The sequence below is a fragment of the Polypterus senegalus genome, chromosome 7 (genome assembly GCF_016835505.1).
Source record: "Polypterus senegalus isolate Bchr_013 chromosome 7, ASM1683550v1, whole genome shotgun sequence".
In the NCBI taxonomy this organism is placed as follows: domain Eukaryota; kingdom Metazoa; phylum Chordata; class Cladistia; order Polypteriformes; family Polypteridae; genus Polypterus; species Polypterus senegalus.
The window spans coordinates 188,965,155-188,990,915 of record NC_053160.1 but is presented as its reverse complement, the minus strand read 5'-3'; the positions used below and the strand labels follow the sequence as shown (position 1 = coordinate 188,990,915).

Genomic DNA, 25,761 nt, shown 5'->3' with positions numbered 1-25,761 from the left:
GGAGAACAGTGTCAGGAGTGATTTGTGACAGACGGGTATCAGCAAGAGTGACAGGGAAGGTCTACGGTAGTGAGATCAGCTGTGTCATATGGGATGGAGACGGTGAAACAGGAGACTGAGCTGGAGGAGGCAGAGTTAAAGATGCTAAGATTTGCATTGGGTGTGACAAGGATGGACAGGATTAGAAATGAGGACATTAGAGGGTCAGCTCAGGTGGTACAGTTGGGAGTCAAAGTCAAAGAGGCGAGATTGTGTTGGTTTGGACATGTGCAGAGGAGAGATGCTGAGAATATTGGGAGAAGGGTGCTTAAAATAGAGCTGTCTGGGAAGAGAAAAAGAGGAAGGTCTAAGAGAAGGTTTATGGATGTGTTGAGAGAGGACATGCAGGTGATGGGTATAACAGAACAAGATGACGAGGACAGAAAGATATGGAACAAGATGATCTGCTGTGGCAACACCTAACAGGAGCAGCCATAAGAAGAAGATGATTCTTTCTGGTACAAAATAAACTGGGTCACTCTTCGCCCAAAAATGTTGATTACAATAGGTTTGTAGGTTCCCCAGGGTCAATACTGTTACATTTTTACATGCATGTCCTAATCAGCATACATTTACAGTACCTCTCTTCATCAGACTTACTTTCCATTTTCTTGTTGCAACAAGCATGGACTTTTTTTTTTTAAAACAATATGATGCCTCACAGTTAGGAGACCCGGGTTCGTTTACCAAAATTAGTTTTCTAATTTCTATATTGTTCCCAAAACACAGAATCTGGGAAATAACAGTTCACTTAATTAGCCCAGGAGTCTAATTCAAAATAGACGCTGGGTGGAACAAAAACCTGCAGCCACAGGAGGTCCCCAGGACTGACTATGAGAACCCCTAATCTATACCATTTTTTTAGTCTCATGAAAGATGAAGAATCTTTCCTGTTTATTAAGGTCAAAATAGCCAAATTAAGTTCACTGTACCCGGGTTCGCTTTCTGGGTCCTCCCTGCGTGGAGTTTGCATGTTCTCGCTGTGTCTGTGTGGGTTTCCTCCATGTGCTCCGGTTTCCTCACACAGTCCAAAGACATGCAGGTTAGGTGCATTGGCAATCCTAAATTGTCCCTAGTGTGTGCTTGGTGTGTGTGTGCGTGCGTCCTGCGGTGGGCTGCCGCGCTGCCCAGGATTTGTTTCCTGCCTTGTGCCCTGGGTTGGCTGGGATTGGCTCCAGCAGACCCCGGTGACCCTGTAGTTAGGATATAGCGGGTTGGATAATGGATGGATGGATGGACAATATGACAAATGTTTGCAACTTTTGTGATGAGCTTATTACTGGCAGATTTATGTACAGTATTTTTATTCTTGAGTGCCACAGGTTTAAGCTCAAATACTGAAATCATAACCATAATACAAGCAAGGGTCAATCAATTAGATGAACTGTTGAAACAAGACAGCTACATTACGACAAGCGTTTTAATTCTATAAAGCTGGGAGGCAGATTCCTAATTTAACTCTTAGTTACCATACAGAAATGCTTTTGCCAAATAACCACTATCACCGGACAAATCTAATATACAGAGAGCACAAAAATAGTTCAACACACACATTTTTGTTCAAGGCTTCATTCTTAGAAGTAAAAAAATAATAATTTCCTGAAGATTATGTTAAAGTTTATTAGTTTTATGCTATCATCATCAATACCACTTAACGCAAGATAAGGTCCAAAGAAGCAAACAAGCCATCCCAAAGAAAAGAAATATAGATGCCACTGATCATGTCAGTCTTACAATGTGAGATCAGGAAGACCAGCCTTACCCCAGACAGATTCAGGTGTGGCCGAAGAGATCTGATGACATCATCAGTCAGATCGGAGTTCTCAGTGTCCCAGACCAAGCCTATGGTAACAATTTCTGGGCTGTTCATTAACACACGCCGTATCTTAATCTTCTGCCCACAGTTGCTCTAAAATTGCAAATACAAAAACGAATAAATATAAACTGTGGTAGAGTTTAATAGTTTGTAAAATAGGCAAAACAAAATATGCTTCACTGCCATGAATATTTAAATATAAAATTATCAGTAACAAGTACATAAAAAGAAAAGAAGTTGAACAGGTTATTTAAAAGCTTATATACATTCCTACTTTCATGAGTTTAAATGCTTCCAAATATTGTGCTATAAACAGAAGAGTTTATAATAAAAACTAAGCTCTTCGACTACAGCATATGATAAATGCAGCTAAACTATTGAAATTTTACTTCTTGCCCAAAATGTAACGCAAGGCAGAGTGGTGGCTCTGAGGCTAAGGATCTGCGCTGGTATCCCGAAGGTTACCAGTTCAAATCCCCGTCACTGCCAAAAGAGATGCTACTCTGCTGGGCCCTTGAGCAAGGCCCTTAACCTTTAATTGCTCCGGGGCGCTGTACAATGGCTGACCCTGCACTCTGACCCCAAGGGGTATGTGAAAACCAAGTAATTTCCTTCGGAATTAATAAAGTATAAAATATAAAATATAAAGTATACTTTTTTCCAAGTGAACTGGGAATCAGTTTGGAATTTATTTTGTAAGCAGTGTGGTGGCTCTGTACCTAAGGATCTGCACTGGCATTTGGAAAGTGACTGCCCTGAGAAAGGCCTTTAAACCTGAAAATTACTCCAGGTCGCCGTATTATGACCGACCCTGCACTTTAACCTCCAAAGTTCATGCAAAAAACACAATTTCCACTTGGGGATCAAAATAGTATATCAAAGATGACTTGAACGGATTGTTATATGTATATATGTTTCCAGTTTACGGTTCTGTAAATTTTTAATTTCCTCCTGGGGACAAATAAAGTCAGTCTATCTATCTATTACATGTCATATGCAACTAATAATGGCCATTCATATATTAAATTATTCACTTATGATTATATTATTCAGCAGAAATGAGTCAAGAAACAATATTCCGACTGCTTTGTACCAAAAGCAATCTGCCTGTGTAGCGCCTCACTGTGACTGTCAAGTCAGAGGTTTTCTTTTCTTTTAAATTTATTTCCTTTATTGTCGTGTGTGTGTGTATATGCAGTATATATCTTATATATAAACGTCTACACGAGAAAGTGTGTGTGTCTGTCTGGCCCGGAAGTGAGAGGTGGAGTCAGGGTAAGGGCTCCGATTCTGAGGAAACAGAAAACTTGCTTAGCCACTAATAACACAAGCGAGGCAAGCAGATCAGCAAAAAGAAAACCTCAGAAGAAAGACAAAGTCGCTTAGCCGCTAACATCGGCAAAACTGTATCTCTTTTACTTTTCCTCCCACCGCTAATACACAAGCGTCTGCAAAACAAATCCTCCTAGGAGAGAGATGCCCAGAGGAGTTCCTTTCAATTACCTGACATCTCTACATTTCAATTTTTTTTCCTGACGATTTCAATAGTTTCTAGGACCCTGGGCTTTTTACAGCACGGGCTTACACAGCTAGTATATTGTACCAGTAACGGCGTACTGCACGATAACATGCAGTGAATACACTTGACTTATAGTTTTCCTCCTCTTTCTCTGTACGTTTAGCATTCGTTTGCTCAGAGGTTGATGTGCTTGCTGCTTAATGAGCAGCTCTTTTCTCCACTCTAGCGGCCCGCTTTTTCTCTTCTTCCATCGGCATCTTTTTTCGCATTAAAACTGATTGTCAGTTTTTGTGTTGCAATTACTTAGTACGTTTTTCTTAATTTTTCACTAAAACTGGCACTAAAGTGTTCAATCTGCCTCAAGAATGATTTATGATATGAAAAAGTAGAGGAAATGATGGCGAAGGTAGTAGGGAATTAGAACGGCGCCTGTATACATGTGCTGCTGCCAAGAGCTAATTCTACAATAAAATACAATAAAAATAGTAATAAAAATCATCACCCCGAAAGCAGACAGTAGAGGTCACACAGTATATGTGTACCAAATTTCAGGTCAATATATATGTAATATATAGCTCTAGATTGATATTTTTATTTTATGTATTTATGTAAAGTTCTTCTGTAAAAAAACAAATCTCACCCCAGGGCTAGATAAAGTTCTATCTAAATGCCACAGGTATACTGTAAATAAATTAAGCCAGTTTGCAACGTGTTTCTAGACATTTTTGCATCTCTGTAAATGTTCATTGTGTGACTGATGGTTTTGTTACTATTCTTATCATCAAAGTAAATTTAAATTTAACAATTATTATTAGTAACTTCATAAGTTCAAGGACAGAACAAATTTCAGGAATGTGGCATATAAAGATGTAGCAACCATCCTGGTAGAAGATGCTCTTGCAGATAAAACCAGACTTGCCTATTATTTGCTCCATTTTTCTGTAACTGTATATGTGGGTTACGATAAACTCTGTTTAAGGCTGCATTGAGATTTGCTGGAGAAGGAGAGGCTGTTACTGAAATTCAGACAATCATATTTTGTAGCAATTACGCCAATTCTTTTTAATCACAATCTCTTTGATTATGAAAAGTTCTAAATAAGCATATTCTTGGTACTTTACACTGCATATGGAGTCTGTCATGTTAAATATTTCTTATGTTAAGTGTTATGACTGTCTTAAGACACTAAACATTAAAAAACACCTTAAAGCAGCAAGTGTACTTTTTTGAATTTTTAGGATTAATAAATTGTGGTTATTAATGTAAATTCATACTTTATGACAAAACAAGCAGTCCCTGCTATGCAATGTTAATGTACGTTGACTATAAAATGTGTGACAAATAGCAAAACAACGTTTCTCCTATGATAGTAAAAAAAAAAAAAGTTAAGTTTGACCACATGTCCCAAATTGTTCCATTAACACAAGTTGTAAAAGTAAAAAATTAAAACTAATAGACCAGTAAATTAAAATTCTACAAAAATGTACAAAAGTTAATTAACGATAGTTAAACGTTTTTCTTTTTTTTTTTACACTTTGAGAAGATGACAAGTTTTGCATATTGAAACTGAAAGATTTAACATGGGCAACTTTTTAAAAGAACGTGACAGTGGGGAGATAAGATGGATTAAACACTTTATTGGGGGCTTCATCATTAACTGCATAGCAGTGATGAACCAACACAGGAAGTTGTGTGTAAAGCCTCATGTTTAAGCAGGATCAGATGTATGCAATTAATTCAATTGTCCTCACTTACTTTACTGTACAGCACTATACAACTACATTCACATTATCGTTTTTTTATCATTAACATTCCATCCTCACATACAGTACAGTTTATTCTTTTTTTTTTTTTTTACTTGATGGTATTGTATGAGGAAGTCAGGAGAGGCAGAGAAGTACGTAAGAGTTGTACAGGATATGTACGAGGGAAGTGCGTCAGTGGTGAGGTCTGCGGTAGAAGTGACGGAGGCAAGATTACATCAGGGATCGGCTCTGAGCCCTTTCTTATTTGCAATGGTGATGGACAGGCTGAAAGACGAGATTAGACAGGAGTCCCCGTGAACTGTGATGTTTGCTGATGACATTGTGATCTGTGGAGAGAGTAGGGAGCAGTTTGAGGAGACCCTGGAGAGGTGGAGATATGAGAGAAGAGGAGAGGAATGAAGGTCAGTAGGAACAAGACAGAATACATGTGTGTGAATGAGAGGAAGGTCAGTGGATTGGGGAGGATGAGGGGAGTAGAGTTGGCGAAGGTGGATGAGTTTAAATACTTGGGATCAACAGTACAGAGTAATGGGGATTGTGGAAGAGGGGTGAAGAAGAGAGAAGGGTGGAAAAGAGTGTCAGGAGTAATTTGTGACAGACAGGTATCAGCAAGAGTGAAAGGGAAGGTCTACAGGACGGCAGTGAGACCAGCTGGGTTATATGGGTTGGAGACGGTGGCACTGACCAAAAAGTAGGAGACAGAAATGGAGGTGGCAGAGTTAAAGACGCTAAGATTTGCATTGGGTATGACGAGGATAGACAGGATTAGAAATGAGGACATTAGAGGGTCAGCTCAAGTTGGACAGTTGGGAGTGGACATGTGCAGAGGAGAGATGCTGGGTATATTGGGAGAAGGGTGCTAAGGATAGAACTGCCAGGGAAGAGGAAAAGAGGAAGGCCTAAGCGAAAGTGTATGGATGTGCTGAGAGAGGACATGCAGGTGATGGGTATAACAGAACAAGAGGACAGAAACATATGGAAGAAGATGATCTGCTGTGGTGACCCCTAACAGGAGCAGCCGAAAGAACAAGAAGATTAATTTCAACTATGCAAGATATGGAAGAAGATGATCTGCTGGGGCAACCCCTATCGGGAGTAGCCGAAAGAAGAAGAAGTTTGCAGCCATGTCTACTACTGTGAAAGATTTCCTCCTTCTTTAGGGTTGTTAATGTAATCCGTGGGGTGAGAAGTTGTATGGAAAGTCAATGTCACAAATAGCCAGTATCATAAATTGAATGTTCTCTATTACAGAAATGAAGAACTGATTACAAGTAAAATCAAAAAGACTTCAGTTTAGTATTTTACAACATTTCACCTACTGGACAGTTCCTAAGATCACCAACGGTGCTTGCCGCTTGCAGCAGTTCTCCAAACATATCTGATTTAAGGCGTTCATTTCTTTCCATCATTTTGTTTACTTGATCACTGAAAGGAACACATCAAAAAGTAAGACTTTATTGGTACTTCCTACAAGTTATCAAGATACTGAAGCCTGTCCTAAAAATCACCTACCACAGAGCTGTTGTTGAAACATAATGCACCAATTCTGTAAAAGGCAAGGGGTCAGATGATGCTCCACAACTGCGACAAACACTCTAAATAAAAAGGCAAAAAATAAAGAGGTTTCAAATGTACTATTACAGAATTCATTACATATTATAAACACACACACACACACACTTATTCAGGTCATCATTTTAGGGTTTACGATATGCAGATCTGCTTATTCACAGAACAATTATCAATAACTAAATGAAAATTATTTAGCGAGTTTTACAATCTACTATGGAAAACCACAGAAAATGCTCGAGTCTCACTAATTAAATGGACTGCAAATCCAAGCAAACCCGAAAGTACAGCATAATTAGGCAGCAAGGGCTGTTGGATGAAAGGGCGGTAGTTTTAAAAGTGAGTGATAACAAGCCGACAGGATCGTAATTGGTGTTGTCTTTTTGTTTCAACGCTTCACTGCACAACTGTATTACAATTTCACCCAATTGGATTACTGTCTTCTCTGGATTTATGTTCTTGTCCTATGCCCGCTTGTTCATGTTATTTGTCTGAGTTGGAAAAAGTCTTAGTCTGGGAGTGGCAGGACACCACTTTACATAACTTTCAGATTTCACTTTATAACTACACCACCATCATCTGCATCTGTGAAACCGGACTGTGTGTCGTGTGTTTTTTATTTTGGCATTCACAAGGGTCCTGTACATTAGAGGGATTACTTTACATTAAGTGTGAATGTGATGGCTTCTCCGCACAACAATCTCTTTAGTATCCCAATACTTACACTCAAGTTTCACATAACAATGTCAGAAATACAGCCAGAAGGTAATTCAAATTCAAACACAGGAAAGTACTTAGCACTGTTTGTGCCAGTCAGAAGCTCAATCCATAGAGGTCATAAAATTCTAAATGAACTTGCAATAAACACTGAAAAATCAAATAAAAAGCAAAAAATAGTGAAGGATGAGCTTGAGCGTACGAGAGTGCCACCTTACACAGGTTTGATCAGTGCAGCCCGAGTTTACAGTGTGATCCTGTGAAGCTGAGGTGTGTAACTGTAGGATGAAGTTCTGTTTGCTGTAATCTTTTGCTAATACATTCTCAGGCGTACTTGTTGTGAAATGAAAATCGTGTGGGCTTCATTTGTATACTAAATGAACACTGGGCCGCCTCTTAAAAAATTCACTGCCCCTCCTGCTAAATTTGTCCCGATTTCGACTTTGTTTCACAGTCACGTTTCTTACTTATTGTAATTTTCACAGCCACTGCCAGATGGAGCACACATACAGTATCAAAAGAGTCTTTCCTGTTTACAGCTTATGTTTAATTTATTAATTAAGTTAATATTAATGTAACTGAAATTCAGATACTTTTCTGCATGGTTTCAGATAATAAGATTTTCTTGTACTGTGGCGGGCTGGTGCCCTGCCCAGGGTTTGTTTCCTGCCTTGCGCCCTGGGTTGGCTGGGATTGGCTCCAGCAGACCCTCGTGAGCCTGTAGTTAGAATACAGTGGGTTGGATAATGGATGGATAGATATTATCTTGTACTCCGATTATGTGTATATATGTTACATTGATCAAGAAAAGAGACAGAGAGAGACACACACACACACACACACACACTCACACACAAACAGCATACCCATATATGAATCAAAGTCATGCTATAAAAATAACAAAATATTTATTTCATATTTACTCAACGACCATTTCAATGTAAACTTTATTATTAGGAATGACTCAAACTACAAATTCCTGGACTTTGTACAACAAACGGGTGTAACCTCTTAGAGGAGGCTGATATAATCTTTTCAAAACACTGCAATAGTAATGAGAATGCAAGCCATTCACAATAAACACATCAGCAAATCTCACCTCAAGGTTATTACGAGTCCAGACATTTGTTATAGAAGCATTAACTGTTCATTAGTAATTTCTACATTCTTTTATACTTAAAATTAGATTTAGACTTGGCAGGGTATTTGCCATACAATTTAAAAGACCATTTTCAAGGGACAGCCACATATTTGATTCAGAAATTGCTTACATATAAATTCAGAATCTGCACAGAAACTGGACAGAAATAGCTGCCTACCTGTTCATAAAGAGTCATTGCAAACTTCTGGTGGGTAATACAGGATTTTGAAGTGCAGATGTCTTTTTCATTGTCAGGCACAATGTGAAAATGAATTCTATCTAGAATATTTTCCTGTAAGCATCAGAATAACATAAAAATGAAATTAGTAAGCTCATCATTCCAACACAAGTTTAGATTGGGAAAGAATGATAGAAGGTTCATCTAACTCAGTGCTTCACAATATATTTATGGCCCCTACCACTAAAAAACCTTTGATTTATGTTCTCACACCTTACAAAAGACATATCACATTTGAAGAGGAAAATGTCAAATTTCTAATTTCTGAACCACAAACAGTACTACAGGTGAACAAATTGAACTCAGAAAGAAAAAAAAAAAAAGTTTTAACTCTGTGCACATATAAATTGAGCATTTTACCTCTATAACTTTTAATGTGTCCCCCTGTGAATCTTAGACACTCGTTAGGGGTATCCCATGAAGCACCAAGCGCCACAAGGAAATGACACATGATCAACAATAGAGGCGACCCCGTGAATCAATGGGTGTCAGCGCGCTGCTAAGCAGTAAAACCCAGTTGACGAGCTCTCTCTCCCAATAACAGCTGCACTGCAGTTCAAAAAACAGATGTGCCATGCAGTTAAAATTGCTGCGCTACTGCCGGGAACACCAGCATGAAAAATGGGCCGAGTGTAAACAGCAGGTACTGAATCCAACTCGGTCCCCTTTGACAACAAACAAGTTCATCAAACCTCGAAATCAGTGACATTTCACGATCAGTGTTTGCACAGAAATCAATACAAGACCTCACCTTTCACTACAGATTATTGCAAGATCCAAACTCCATTCTCTTAAAAATAGTTATGCTCTACACAGCAAGGAACCCACGAGAACGTGCATTTCTGTGGCTGACTCACAGGTCACAGGTCATGGATCCTTCAACAGGATGATGAGCCAAAACTCACCGCAGAAAGCACCACGAATGGCAAAGAATAAAACCTTGGACTATTCTGAAGTGGCATTCAATGAATCCTGATTTGAATTCCATCAAACATCTATGCACGCAAAAGGCTCAAAAAAAAAAAAAACATTTGCACCACGATAAAGTCGGATAACGCACCTCACTCAATTTTCACAAATCGCAACACACCCACCTACCTTCTTTGACGCATGCCCTGAAATGCTCCTAAAGGAACGGACCGTTATTGTTAAAGAGAAGCCATAGTGTTTATTTTGTTGTTTTGGGGCCGAGTGGCCATTTATTTCCTTAGTTACCGCACTATTTGTGTTGGACTTCCTTAAATTAAACAAGATGACCCGGTTGGTGTCCCATCCTTTTACCTGTTGCCCGTCCTGTCCTTCCCACACCCGGCCACGAGCTAAATAACACTTCCGAGCAATTGAAGTCCTTGTCCTTATCCACTGCTACAGAGAACAAATTGGGCCACAACAATATTATTATGTATTTACATAACCACAAAATAAAGAAACTTATTTTACAATCACATCTGCCACATTAGGATATAATAAAACATTATTGTATTCATTTATGATAATAATAACTGATAACATTTTGCTTTTATGATCTAAAACTATCTGAAATACTGTTAATTTGGAAATATAAAGTTGCTTCTGCTGCCATTTCCTTTAATTGTATGTATTTAGACTTCAAAGGGGTTTTTTTCTTTCATTTCTGGATCTGACTGGTTCCCAACTTGTTAACACTGGTTCAGTTCAGGAATTTATTTGAAACACCAACAGAATGCGAACACAAACAAAATGAGTCATTATCAGCAATTAACATTCAGCACTGCAGTCCTCAGGGAAAACATAGAAAAGAAAAAAACAGCAATAATAAAGCAAACGACGGTCACTTCCAGGTTCAGTTTTGTTCTCTTTAACTGTCAAGAGATCGCACTGGACAGGATTACCTGTTATTTAGAGACAGATAGAGCACTTTGGCGATACTTTGTAGAATGGGAACAGTTCCAAACAGATACTAATAAAAGAAGTCTTCTATTTATGCATTTGAATGAAAAAGGGCCGCTTCAAATAACGACAACAGTCTTTTCAAACATAAGGTCGCTTTGAAGCAGATCTGGAACACACAGAGAACTTACTTTGGCAGATATCATCAGGCTAGGAGAGGAAATTTGTTACAGAAACGGAAACTTTGAACAGGTTGCAAGGAATGAGTTAGGAAGACTATTGATATTTCTGATAAATGCACTGCTCCCTAAAACAGGAAGTTCATTATAAAAATCAAGTAAACCAAAGTCAGTGGAACATTTAAGGAAACCATAGCGGAGAGAGAGAAAAAAAAAAAACAAGGAGTTTGCCAAAAAAAACAAACACATATATATATACATACATATATATATATATATACATATATATATATATATATATATATATATATATATATATATATATATATATATATATATATATATATATATATATAGTATATTAGAGGCTGCCCTATCTTTCATTTTACTGTGCACACTTGACATCAAACCAACAATGTGGTACATTGACCTACAGTACTTGAAGGAAGTTTCCTACTTTTCTGTCATCCCTCTTGATCAATTTTCTGAGTGTCATATTTTTTCCTCCTGTATAGACCCCAGAGCGTCAATTGTGTACAATTGTGGGTTCTTCTTTTTTCATGATGGGGTACCAACAAATTTGTCCACCAGGGGTGCCCAGTTCTAGTCCTGGAGGGCCGCAGTGGCTGCAGGTTTTCATTCTCAGCTTTTTCTTAATGAGTGACCTGTTTTTGATGCTAATTAACTTCTTTTGAATTTCATTTTAATTGCCTTCCTCTTGAAGACTCAGACCCCTCAATTGTTTCTTTTTCCTTAATTAGCAGCCAAACAATAATGAGATACAAAATGAGCTAAAACAGGACCAGTAAACTGTGACCATCATACAATAACTGAAAATAAAGAAAGGTGAAGGTCTCAAGAATGCTGATCTGCTCTTAGAAAAGAGAAAATCCACAATTTCGGAAATGTCTGCTATTGCACAATGAGAGCAGCAACAAGCCATGGAATTAAAGAACGGGTTTAATTAACAACAAGACTCAGCGCCTCATTAAGCAACTGGTTGGAGTGAAATTGGTTGGAATTTGAGGCCCTGATGTAGTTGTTCTTCAGTCGGCTCACCCACTTCACATTTTACTTCTGCTTGGGTGCCATTTAAGGAAAGAAATGAAGCAATTCTGAGGAACGATGAAGAAATTCAGGGAAACATTTCTTAAAAACCAAGTCAATTAAAATTAATTCAAAACAAGTTAATTAGCAGTAAAAACAGATCACTAATTAAGAAAAGGGTTAGAATGAAAACCTGCAGCCACTGCAGCCCTCCAGGACTTGAGTTGGGCACCCCTGGTCTACAAATTTGGACAAATTTGTTGGTACCCCATCACGAAAAAAGAATCCACAATTGTCTCTGAAATAACTTGAGATGGACAAAAACATCATTGGCACCCATCATTGTTCATTCCATATTTGACAAAAAACAGTCTGTGTTTTAAAGTTTTGATGTAACAGAATATTTCAAATTAAACACAAATGAACCAAACTGATGAGACCTGTCACCACCTCATATTTGGTTGCTCAACCTTTAGAGTTTGCAATCCCTGCACACCAGCACTTTCTGGAGTTCTCCATGCAACCTCTGCACCTGTCGACAGGTCATTTGGCCCACCCGTCCTGAGCAAACTGCTCCAGAGGTGTCAGATTTGTCAGGGGGTCTTCTCCAGACTGCACGGTTCAATTCTTTCCATAGATGTTTGATGGGATTCAAATCAGGGTTCATAGAATGCCACTTCAGAATAGTCCAAGGTTTTACTCTTTGCCATTCTTGGTGCTTTCAGCGGTGAGTTTTGACTCATCATCCTGTTGAAGGATCCATGACCTGCGACCTGTGAGTTTTTTGACACTGGGCAGGATGTTGAGCTCCAGAATGTTACGACAGTGTTGTGATTTCATTGTTCCCTACACAGACTCAAGGCAGCAAAGCAGCCTCAATACATAAGCGAGCCTCCTCCATGTTTCACAGTACGTCTGGTGCTCTTTTCTTTGAAAGCTTCATTGTCTCATCTGTGGTCACAGAGCTGATGTGACTTGCCAAAAAGCTCCAGTTTGGTCTCATCTGTCCAAAGGACATTCTCCCAGAGGATCTGTGGCTTGTCAATTTGCATTTTAGCAAATTCCAGTTTGGCTTTTGTAGGTTTTTCTTTCAACAGTGGAGTCCTTCTGGGTCTTCTTCCATTGAGCCCACTGTCACTCAAAAAGCAACGGATGGTGTGATCAGAAACTGATGGACCTCGACCTTGGAGTTCAGCTTATATCTCTTTGAAAGTTTGCTTTTTGTCTGCCATACTCATAATCCTTCAGCCTATTCTGGGGTCAATTTCCTTCTTTTGGCTGTGTCTAGGGAGGTTGGCTCCAGTCTCCATGGACCTTAAACGTTTTAATAATATTTGCAACTGTCGTCACAGGAACATCAAGCTGCTGGAGATGGCCTCCTAGCCTTTGCCTTTAGCATGTTGGTCTGTCAATTTCTTTCTGATCTCCTCAGACAATTCTCTCTTTTGCTGTCTCTAATCTACAATCAGTATGGGACACATGATGACACCAAACAGCAGATAGACAACGGTTTTCCATTTAAATGGGCAGAATGAGTGATTGCACGATTGTAGACATGTGTGATACGAATTCAAGAAAACAGTGAGTTTGAAAAAATTACTCAAGTCCAATTATTTAGAATCTTTTCAAAGGGTACGTGTCCAGGCCATGTTAGAAAATTTTTGTAGAATAAGCAGTCCTTGATCACTTGTTACACTTGCTTTGCTTTACTCGATGACATCTCGAAGGCGTGTAGGGGGCAATTGCTTTACATTTCATCGCTTTTCAGGATGCATACACTATTTTTTCAGTGAGCTGTAAGGGGACCAAAAGATGTGTGCACGTGTGTGTGCCAGCTTTAAGCACAGAGGGTTGGTGTCAACCTTGGAGGGAGATGGCAGTCTATCAAAGGATGTGCTTACAATCACCTACCTTGAGACGGTTCATTGTCACCAAGGAGAATACTACCTGAACATAGTGAGAACATGCAAGTTTCATTTAACTGGTACCCAGAGCAGGAGTACAATTTTAAGAAGTGGCTTCATCAACCACTCAGAAATGACTGAGCAAATGAAATAGTGCACCATTGTGCCGTTTAATGTCTATGGATGCAACACCAAGAGAAATTTCTAGCCACTATGTTGCCTGGCAATGGCCGTCAAGTTTAAAGTTTGGAAAAATAAACACTGTAGTTTAGGGAAAAAGTAAAATTATTTAATTTTTTTTTTTTTTACACAGCATTATTCTCATCATGAAACAGGAAAATGACACTCAAACATGTGATGCTTAACCAAACTGTATTACTAAAGCAGCTATAAAAAGATGACCTTGTTCATCTTTTCTTTCTCAACGGGACAATTTTTTGGGCCTGCTTTATGACACACTGCACAGAATACGTAGAAAATGACAACAGCACTTACAAAGCATTCGGCAGCATCATCCATAAGGCCAAGCTGGAAGCGATGCTCATCCTTGAAGGTCTCTGCTAGGGCATTCCGCAGTATATCCGAAGGGAGCGCTCCTTCACGGCTATGCTGAAACTGGGCAAAAATACTCTAGGAGAGATCAAAGATAACAGTTCCACAAAAGGTTCAAGAGAATAAAAATCTACACAACTTTGTTACATGCGTGAGAAGAACTTAAAAATAATAAAAAAAAATGCTTACTTTTAAAGCACAAAATATACAGGCTTCTCCAAGACAGATATGACCAGGCAGCTGCCGTAAACTTCTTCTGAAAATATCCAACTGCCACAGAACCTGATGGAAGAAAATTAGACATTATTCAAAAAAAGAAAAAAAAAATACTCTCTTTCAGTTTTTGAACTCAGTTTTCCAATACAGAATGGCAGGTAGCAGCGGTGGCACAAGGCAATGGCACCAAGGTAAATGCTGGGCATGCTCTGTACTACCACCGCGCTCATCAATACATTATTCCAAAAAAAAAAGTGGGGATATTAAATTTTAAAGTAATACATTTTTGATAAATAATCATTACATGTACCAACAGAAATGACAGTTGATTTTACAGGAATATTTTGCAGACTTTTCAATTTTAAATTTAAGGACATGAAGCAGTAGATCCTACTGTAAATAACTCTGGAACTGAGAACTGTGAGACTTAAGCAAAGAGAAAAAACAGATAATAATTAGAATTCAATGAATTATGTTATATCACTATTTATTCTAGTGCAAATTAATGTAAAATAGATTGTGAATGCTCCTCACAAGCTTTACAGGAATAGTTTTCTCCTGGGGTCATCTCTTCAACCGATTTAGAAAGCCAGAGAGTGAAATTTACTACGTGCTTGAAGACATGAAGACAAACAAATATCCGTCAATTATCCATCCATCATCCAACCCGTTATATCCAAACTACAGGGTCACGGGGGTCTGCTGGAGCCAACACAGGGTACAAGGCAGGAAAACGAACCCTGGGCAGGGCACCAGCGCATCGCAGGGCACACACACACACACCAAGCACACACTAGGGACAATTTAGAATCGGCAATGCACCAAACCTGCATGTCTTTGGAGGAACCGGAGTACCCAGAGGAAACCCATGCGGACACGGGGAGAACATGCAAACTCCACATAGGGAGGACCTGGGAAGTGAACCCGGGTCTCTTAACTGCGAGGCAGCAGCGCTACCCACTGCGCTACCGTGCCGCCCTATCCGTCAATTAGTTCAAGTAAAATCACCAAACTGATCTACATAATAATTAGAACATTAGAACAATCTAGATGAGAACAAAGCCTGCCAGTCCTACCCGCTAAATTCTTCTATAATAACATCAAATCGGGTTTTGAAAGTCCCTAAAGGCTTACTGTCTTACCACACGACTTGCTTGCTCACTTATTACAAGTGTTTGTGGCTCACTGTGTGAAGAAAAACTTCCTAATGTTTGTGCAAAATTTACCCTTAAAATGTTTCCAGTTGTATCCCCGTGTTCTTGATGAACTCTTTTTAAAGTCACTGTCTCGATCCACTGGACTAGTTCCCTTCATAATTTTAAACACTTAATCTTCTTATGCTTAAACTGTAAAGGCTCAGCTTTTTAAATCTTTCCTCAAATCTCATCCCCTGTTGCCCTGAATCAGCCCTGTTGCTCTTCTCTTGACCTTTTCTTGTACTGTTATGTCCTTTTTGTAGCCTGAAGACCAAAACTGCACACGGGATTCCAGATGAGGCCTCACCAGTGTGTTATGAAGCTTCAGTATAAACCTCCTTGGACTTGTACTCCACACGTCAAGGTGCTATATAACCTTACTGGTTTCTGAAGACTGTCTGGCCACTAAGACTACTAAAGCCTTCTCAATACGTATACTTTCTATTTTTTGACCTCCAACTGTGTATTCGCATAATATAATATTGAAATTGACCAAAACTAATTAGTCCTGTAATATCAAAAAAAAAATGCTAAACACATATGCTTTGCACATATGTTAAATGGGTATTCTATTGGGTCTTGTTTCTGGTGTAACAAAATATGTGCAGAGAGGATATTGCAATGGGGTTTGGATAGATGGATAGATGGATAGATTCACTCACTCACTCACTTTATTAATCCCAAGGGGAGATTCAAACACTCCAGCAGCAGCATACTGATAAAGAACAATATTAAAGAGCGAGTTAAAAATGCAGGTATAACAGACAATAACTTTTGCAAAGGATGGCCGGCCATTTATCCCGGCCAATACCCCCAAGCCGCCAGGTGGAGCCCTCCTTGCAGCGTGGAGGTCCCCAGAAGACCAGCAGGGCATCATGGACATTGGAGTTTTTATGCAAAGCCCTGCTGGATGCCGTGGGGGCCACAGGAGGGAGCTGCAGGGAGGACCGAGGGCTTCTTTGTGCCCTGTGACCCGGAGGTTCATCACAGGAAGAGCGACGGACTTCCGGGTTGAAGAAAAGGACTATTTACCCTGACCCGGAAGGAATAAGGACTTGTGGACTATTGAGCAGAAATACTTCCGGGTCAGGAGGTATAAAAGGACTATGGGAACTCACAGACAATGAGCTGAGCTAGGTGGAAGGGTGGCAACGCGTCTGGGAGCTGGAGGATTGTTTATTATTGTATTATTGTGAGTTTAATGAGAATTGTGGTGGAGAGTGTGCTTTGTACACTGTGGCAACAAAATAAAGTCAACTTGAGGACTTTTACCTGGTGTCTGGAGTCGTGGACAGGGGTTCAAGGGAGCGAGGGTGCCCCCTATCGTTCACACTTTGTATAATGTTAACATTTAAGGGGTGGAATTGAAGAGTCGCATAGTGTGAGGGCCAGGCTCTATTGTAGGCACAGAGCTGGACAGTTTGACATCTGTGGCAAAGCGATGGACACTGAGCAGGCTCCTGTCAATGATGGAGAATCCACTACATCCCCTGAACAGTATTATTACCGGACAGAGCAGCAGCTTCAGCTACAGACTGCTGTCACTTGAGCAATACATTGAGCCAAAGATTATCATCACAGTTCTGTCTTAGGAACTGACATGTAAAATGGTGTCCCTTGATGCCAATAATGCAAAAATGAACCAAAAAAAAACCTTTTACAATATTTGAATACAACAAATATAATCACAAGTTTCTACAATATTAAAAGAAACACAGTATGATTAACAAGATATGTCTTTTAGGACCTACATTGCCATGGTTTGTTACAGGTCTCACTCTGGAGTTTTGTATTTTTTGTACTTCACTGTTGTGTTTTTCTCACCGTGTTTCAGCCAGAATTTTATTAATTTGCCATTTTATTGTTTTTTTGTCAATCTCTTCTGTCAGTCTGAGTAGGCATTTTTTCGCACATATTTATTTAATTATGTAATTTATTGTTTAATGGTTTTGATGGTGGTGAGGCGAGGGATCTAAGTACTCAGTCTCTCTGAAGTGGACTGCCATTTTAATCATTCCGTGACTTTGATCCCATTTCCAGGTTTTGTGGTTTATGGACCATTTTGTTGTTGGCAGGTTCTTTGACATTTACTTTGGTTTTTAGCTCTTGTTTTTGTTTTGGTATATAATCTTCTGGATTTAGTTTGGTAGTGTTGAGGTGGTTTTGTTGTAAGGAGCTGCTCCAGGCACGTCCCATCGTGTGGAGACACTGCAGCAGAGCCAGGACACGCTGAAGGGATTATATGACTCAGCTGTCTTGGAAATGCCTTGGAGTTGCAGAAGAAGAGCTGGAATCTGTTGTTGGGGATAGAGAAGTCTGGAGCAACCCACTTGGCCTACTGAAGCAGCCACAACCCGCACCAGAAAAAGCATTTTGAGAAGAAGTCACGAAAGGAGAATACGCTAACAAATGCTTTTTATACTTTCTCACTTGGATTGTTCTAATGCCTTATATAGTGGTCTGCCAAAGCGCTGCATATCCACCCTTCAAAGGGTACAGAATTTAGCGACGCGTCTATTGACACATACCAAGATATGCGGGAAGTGTGCTGTAGCAAATCTCAAAGTTGTGGGATCAAATCCCGCCACTCACACTATGTGACCATGAGCAAGTCACTTCATCTGCCTGTGCTTTCAAAAAATAAAAATGAACAAAAGTTACTAAAATATCTCTTCAGATGCTTTAAGTCACCTTGGATAAAAGTGTAATCCAAATAGGTTAGCAAATAATAATAATGATAATAATAATTATGTCTTCTAGCATAACCCTAGTTTTATGGCATTTGAACGGGTTTCAGCTTGAAAAGAATATTTATTTTAAAACTTTGTCTTTAATCTTCAAGGCACTGCAAGATAAATCGCCATTGTATTTATCCATTTTGAAAAACCGTTATGTGCCAAACCGAGTTCTTCACTTCGCTGAGCCTCATCTATTCTTGTGGTTCCACAATGCAGGTAATAAAACTTTAGGGTCTCGAGCCTTCAGTTGTTTTGTTCCTAAACTTTGGAATTCACTTGTGATCTGCGCTGGGCAACTGCAGTGCTTAGAAATGTTTAAAACAAGAACAGAGGCTTTTTCATTTGAGTTTTTAACTCTGCTCAAGTATTTTTGATTCGATTTGATATACTTTGTTAATCCCCGAGGTCATCCAATGCAGCGTGTCCCTTGCTCTATTTTATGTCAATTTGTTATGTTGACTTTTGTCTTTTATTATGTTTTGTATTTCATGCTTTCATGATGTAAAGTGCCTGTAAATGAGCAATGAAATAAAATCCTTGACTCCCGAGACGAATTTTGTATTTCCAATGCTTCTATTTTGAATTTTTTTCAATACATTTTCTTTAATAATATTTCTTCTTTTATGTTAAGTCAAAGTAAACACATTCTTTATCATAAATGACAGATTATTGTTCAAAACAGCCTTCTATCAGACTTTGATACAAACAATAAGAGTGTTCACTTGAGGTGGTCATTTTTAAAAGAGACTCCTGAAGTAAATGCTTTCTGTACTTACTGAACTCTGGACTTTAGCAAACTGTGAAATAATAGTAATACCTCTTTACATCTACAGTATATTGCATTTTTCTCACTACTCAATGTGCTTTACATAGTGATGTGTGTGTGTGTGTGTCTGGGGAGCCGCTTCAACTACCACCACCTTTAGGAGTTGGCCCAGCTGATCATCTTCTTTCATCTCTTCCTGTCCTCGTCATCTTTCTCTGTCACCCCCATCACCTGCATGTCTTCTCTCACCACATCCATAAACCTTCTCTTAGGCCTTCCTCTTCTCCTCTTGCCTGGCAGCTCTGTCTTTAACATCCTTCTCCTAGTATACCCAACATCTCTCCTCTGCATTTTTCCAAACCAATGCCATCTCACCTCTCTGACTTTGTCTCCCTACCGTCCCACCTGAACTGACCCTCTAATATCCTCATTTCTAATCCTGTCCATCCTCGCCACAACCAATGCAAATAGCATCTCTAACTCTGCCACCTCCAGCTCCGTCTCCTGTGCCATGGTCTCCAGCCCATATAACATACCTGGTCTCACTACCGTCCTGTAAACCTTCCCTGTCACTCTTGCTGATACCCGTCTGTCACAAATCACTCCTGACACACTTCTCCACCCACTCCACCCTGCCTGCACTCTCTTCTTCACTTCTCTTCCACAATCCCCATTACTCTTTACTGTTGATCCCAAGTATTTAAACTCCTCCACCGCCCTGCATCCTCACCATTCCACTGACCCCCCTCTCATTCACACACATGTATTCTGTCTTGGTGGTCCTACTGACCTTCATTCCACTCCTCTCCTCTCATATCTCCACCTCTCCAGGGTCTCCTCATCCTGCTCCCTACTCTCACTACAGATCACAATGTCATCAGCAAACGTCACAGTCAACGGGGACTCCTGTCTAATCTCATCTGTCAACCTGTCCATCACCATTACAAATAAGAAAGGGCTCAGAGCTGATCCCTGATGTAATCCCAATTCCACCTTGAATGCAACCATCACTCCTAATGTGCAAAATTCACATGGATTTTTTGTTCCAGTTTTCGGTGGTGAAGGGATGTGAAATAGATAGCCAATTACAGATAGGGAACGATTAAAGGGACGGAATCTTGCTCTTTACAAAGGATGCCCAGAGATCTTTTATGACCACAGAGAGTGAACTCATCTGAAGGGCAGCACCATTTATACTGCCCATATCACTGGGATCCACATTTAGACCACAGGGTAAGCACCCCTTGGTGGCCTCACCATCACCTCTTCCAGCAGCAATCCAAGCATTTTCAAGATGGACTCCCATCCAAGCACTGGCCGAGCCCAAACATGTTTAGCTTCAGGTGGATGACCTCTTCTGAAGTGCATGTGGCATGGCTGCTGAAATGTCCAACAAACTTTCACAGTCATACTGTTGATATTCACAGGGTTTTATTTTTCCATTGTATTAAATCTAACAATCGTACGTCACCATTTATCTCCAATTGATCTCCTTCTGGACTTTCACTAAGCTGAAAACATGAAAGCACAACAGTGTGAAATGCTGGAGGACAGAGAAGCCTGTAAAGCGTCATGTGCAGAGAGAATGTCAGATCTGTGGGACTGATGCCTTTGCAACCCATGATCAGGGAGTATCTACTCATCCTAATAAAGCGATAAAGTGCAATTATCTACAGATGTGAGCAATCTCAAGTCATTAAAATCTTCAAAGTTACTGAAAATGTCTAAATCAATATGAATTTTTCCCAAAGGTCACCTTTGACAGTTAACACAGTCTTGAATTATACTGGGATAATTTCTGGTTTTATCATACCTTTATTAAACAAGGAGACTGGAGCTGCACATAACAGCGGATTAATAAAAGCCACCCCCACCCGGCCAAATTAAAAACATTAAAATGTATTAATTCAAACAACAGACTTTTTGAATCTTGATTTGCACAACCCCAGGTAAATGAGTTCATTTGGTCTTTTCTGTGTGCTGCCTGCCCTTTCCTGTCTTTTTCTTGAGGTATAAAGTCACCATGTGGCTTGGTTACAAAGGGACTACTCAGACCAAAAACGGCAAAACCCCAAATTAGCACGAATGGTGGACGGCTGGGACCCTTGCTTGGCCGGGACATCTGGAGAACGGAAGGACCGGGAGAGAGGCGTTATCTTCTCTGGGATGCAAGAGGGTAGACCCCCTGGATTGCATCTGAGCCAGGTGAATGGAACTTGGAAGCTCAACCCTGTTGGGGCTTGTGGCCACCGTTAGGGGGCAAGCCCGGATCATTCCGGAACCATGGACTGCAGCACTTCCACCACGCCAGGAAGTGCTGTCGGAAGAGGAACTCAGGTGCCCATGGAGCAGGTCCACCACACCAGGAAGTGCTGTAGGATATTCATCAGGGAGCGCCCGGAGCACATCCGGCTGCAACATAAAAGGGGCCGCCTAACTCCATTCAAGGAGTCGGAGTTGGGTGGCAGAGGACGGAGTTTGCGAGAGAGGAGTGAAGGCGGCAGAAGAAACAAAAGAGAAAGTAAAGTAAAGGACTGAGTAATTGTGGCTGATTGGTGCATTGTCCTGTGCGGTAAAAAGAAAATAAAAGCATGTGATTTGGGACGTTTGTCTCGGTGCCTGTTTGTGTCCGGGCTGAATCATCACACAGGACTTATACTCGGTTTTTTTTTTTTGGACATAACTGAAATCTCACATACAGTGCCTTCTTTCATGTCAAGTCACATGTTTCCTTGATTTACTACTGTAAATATGTTAATATGCCTGCCATTACGGTGTCACACACATTATGGTGCCCTGCAATGGGGGCCCCAATGGGGGAAACTGTGTAGAAAAAGTGTTGTGTAACCAAAAAGTATTCAAATCACCTTTAAATGGAAGTCTACACTTTAATCACATCGGAATTGTCCGATTTGTACTTTTAAAATGTGGAGCAGAGGGGGACATCAAAACGGTATGGAGAGCCCTGTAAGTAAAACAAATGTGCAGTACATATTCTGGGCTTTGGGGATGTCAGCTTTAGTAGGAGGTGTGTTTCCAATTTATTTTCTCACAGCACATTTTTAGCATTTTGTCGTAAACCAACAATGAAAACTTACGCCTTTCCATTAGTGTAAAGTTTAAAGGTGCAGAGTCTTAGGGGCACACGGAAACACTTTAACAAGAAGAACTATTTAAGAAAAAGTGGGTGGTCAGCAACACCTGAAACCTTTGTAAGCCACTAGGGGGCGTACTGTCGCCCTAACCCCACCCCATACCCCCCCCCAACACAGACAGGCAGGACACAGGTTCAACTCAACACCCGTGTTTATTTACATTTTGTGCACCAATCACCAACATCGCAATACGCAGTCCATTCCCTTCCTTGCCGCCAGTCTTCCTCCCGACTCTGGACCTTGAATGGTGAGACTGGCCCCTTTTTATAGGGCACACCTGGAAGGACTCTAATAAGCTTCTTCCAGCCACAATTACGGGTGACATGGAATTGTGGCCAAATAAGGCCCATGTGTCCCCTGGCGGTGGCCACAAGTTCCAACAGGGTTGAGCTCCCATGCTCATAATCTGTGGTGGCCCCACTGGAAACAATACAATACAATTTATTTTTTTGTGTAGCCCAAAATCACACAAGGAGTGCTGCAATGGGCTTTAACAGGCCCTGCCTCTTGACAGCCCACCAGCCTTGACTCTCTAAGAAGACAATGGAAAAACTTCCAAAAAAAAAACCCATTGTAGAGAAAAAAAAATGGAAGAAACCTCGGGAAAGGCAATTCAAAGAAAGACCCCTTTCGAGGTAGGTTGGGCGTGCAGTGGGTGTCAAAAAGAAGGGGGCCGATACAACACAATACACAGAACAGAACATAATCATCAATACAGTATAAAAATAAAAAAAATGTAGAATTTAACAGTAGACGATATCAAACCAAGGGGGCTGTCCTCTATCAGCCTGGAGGAGAAACCGTCCCACAAATACTCTCTCCTCCGGTCCTTCCAATGCTCTGGACGTCCCGGCCGGGTAAGGATTCTAGTCACCCGTCACACCTTTTAGTACCTTTTTTTTGTGCGTGTTTAAGAAATACAACTATTAATGCCACTGACAACAAGCACTTGCTCATCTGGTATTCAGGTCACCTTGTAGGTTTTTATGTGATAAAACTTTACATTACACAATCGGAACCAAGGGGGGAAAAATAAACTACTCAAAATTATTACACAGTTTAGATCAGGACATACTGCAAGACAATTTACCATGTGAAAGAGTTTATAAAAAACAAATTAAAATTCTCCTTCTTACCTATACCTTTTTGCTTCTTGTCACAATAGTTTATATATTAAAAGTTAAATTAAGTAAGCCGGCTTTTGTGCAGCGACCAAGAAAATGTCCAGATACGCTCACCGGCCACTTTATTAGGTACACCAGTTCAACTGCTCATCTAGTCAGCCAATCACATGCCAGCCCTGTAGACATTGTTAAGACGAACTGCCGAAGTTCAAAACAAGCATTAGAATGATGAAGAAAGGGGTCTAAAGTCACGTTGAACTTGGTATCGTTGTTGGTGCCAGATGGGCAGGTGTGGGTATTTCAGAAATTGCTGATCTACTGGGTTTTTCATGCACAACCATATCTGGGGTTTACAGAGAATGATCCAAAAAAGGGAAAAAATATCCAGTGAGTGTCAGTTTTATGGGAAAAAAATGCCTTGTTGATGCCAGGGGTCAGAGGAGAATGGACAGACTGGTTGAAGCCGATAGAAAATGCAACAGGAATTCAAATAAGCACTCGTTAGAAGCGAGGAGTGCAGAAGAGCATCTCTGAAGGCACAACATGTGGAACCTTGAAGCAGGTGAGCTACAGCAGCAGGAGACCTCACCGGGTGACACTCCTGTCAGATAAAAACAGGCAACTGAGGCTATAATTCACATTGGCTCACCAAAATCGGACAACAGTAGACTGGAAAAACATGGCCTGGTCTGAGGAGTCTCGATTTCCGCTGTAACATTCGTATGTTAAGGTCAGAATTTGGCAACAACATGAAAGCAGGGATCCATCCTGCCTTGTATAAACGGTTCAGAATGGTGGTGTAATGGTGTGGGGAATATTTTCTTGGACCCCTAGTACCAACTGAACATCGTTTAAATGCCACGGCCTACCTGAGTATTGTTGTTGACCATATGACTGCAGCGCACCCATCTTTCAGCAGGTTAACGTGCCACGTCACAAAGCTCAAATCATCTCAAACCGGTTTCTTGAACATGACAATGACTTCACTGGACCCAAATGGCCTCCGCAGCCACCAGATCTCAGTCCAGTAGAGCACCTTTGTGATGTAGAGGAACGGGAGGTTCGCATCATGGAGGTGCAGCCGACAAATCTGCAACAACTGCGTGATGCCGTCATGTCAATATGGACCAGAATCGTTGAGGAATGTTGAATCTACACCATGAAGAATTACGGCAGTTCTGAAGACAAAAGGGGGTCCAACCCGAGACTAGCCAGGTGTACCTAATAAAGTGGCCAGCAGTGGGTGCATATTAGAAATTTAAATTAGTTAAGCCAATAGGACTTCTGTGCAATGATCAAGAGAATAACCAGATATACAGTAGAACCTCGGGTCGCGAACGTTTCGGAACACGTAGAAATCGGCCAAAAAATGTGCCAAAATTTTGCATCTGTTCACAACCACACGCTCTGTTGGCGAACAAAAACATTGGCGGCCAGTTTCCCAATGCGCATTAATAAGCGCCAATGATTTCCCATTCTCCGTTTTCCATTTTCTTCTGTTTGCGTATACAGGGCTGAACAAAGCGGCTGATGTTGCAAAAGGAGTTACAGCGTTAACCAAGCAGAGGCCTCAAGTGCTGGAAGAGGTGGAAAAACTGCTGTTAGTGTGGTGGAACGAGAAGCACCTTGAAGGGGATAGCGTAAGCGAGGCGATCATATGTGAGAAAGCCAGGAAGATTCATGGCGATTTCTTCAAGTGGCGAAGGTGAGGCATTTAAAGCCAGTAGAGGATGGTTTGAAAAGTTTCGCAAGAGAAGTGGCATTTCATTTTTTTTCCCTATCCTTAAAACTCATTAAAAAAAAGTGTTTACAGCGAGCGGTTCGTAAGCGTCTAGCGCAAACTCCTACAATGTTAGTTTTGTCTGTTGCTCAAGGGTTTCATAGTGTTATGCAATGTTTTAACATTCAGTTTACTATTAAACTGTGTATTCTATGGTATAATGAACTATTTCTGTACTTAAAAAAAAAAATAGATATTTACATAGAGTTCGTATGTTCTGGAACGGATTAATTGCATTTACATACAATCTTATGGGGAAAAATACGTTTGGGTCGTGTCCAGAGTTTTGGAACGAATTACGGTCATGACCAGAGGTACCACTGCATTGGAAATGAACTGTAAAACAAATCTGCAGTGGGCTGCTGCCCTGCCCGGGTTTGTTTCCTGCCTTGCACCCTGTGTTGGCTGCGATTGGCTCCAGCACACCCCC

General features: G+C 40.5%; 1 protein-coding gene across 1 annotated transcript in view; it reads right to left on the bottom strand.

Annotated features, from left to right (window-relative positions):
* Positions 1-25,761, bottom strand: part of LOC120533083 (inactive ubiquitin carboxyl-terminal hydrolase 53-like) — a 134,786-nt gene that overhangs the window by 44,815 nt on the left and 64,210 nt on the right. The window contains exons 3-8 of the mRNA XM_039759738.1: positions 14,546-14,638; positions 14,300-14,434; positions 8,746-8,859; positions 6,653-6,735; positions 6,460-6,565; positions 1,802-1,948 (exon numbers count right to left, since the gene is read on the bottom strand). Coding sequence (XP_039615672.1) covers positions 1,802-1,948; positions 6,460-6,565; positions 6,653-6,735; positions 8,746-8,859; positions 14,300-14,434; positions 14,546-14,638 — 678 coding nt within the window. The remainder of the gene's footprint in view (positions 1-1,801; positions 1,949-6,459; positions 6,566-6,652; positions 6,736-8,745; positions 8,860-14,299; positions 14,435-14,545; positions 14,639-25,761) is intronic.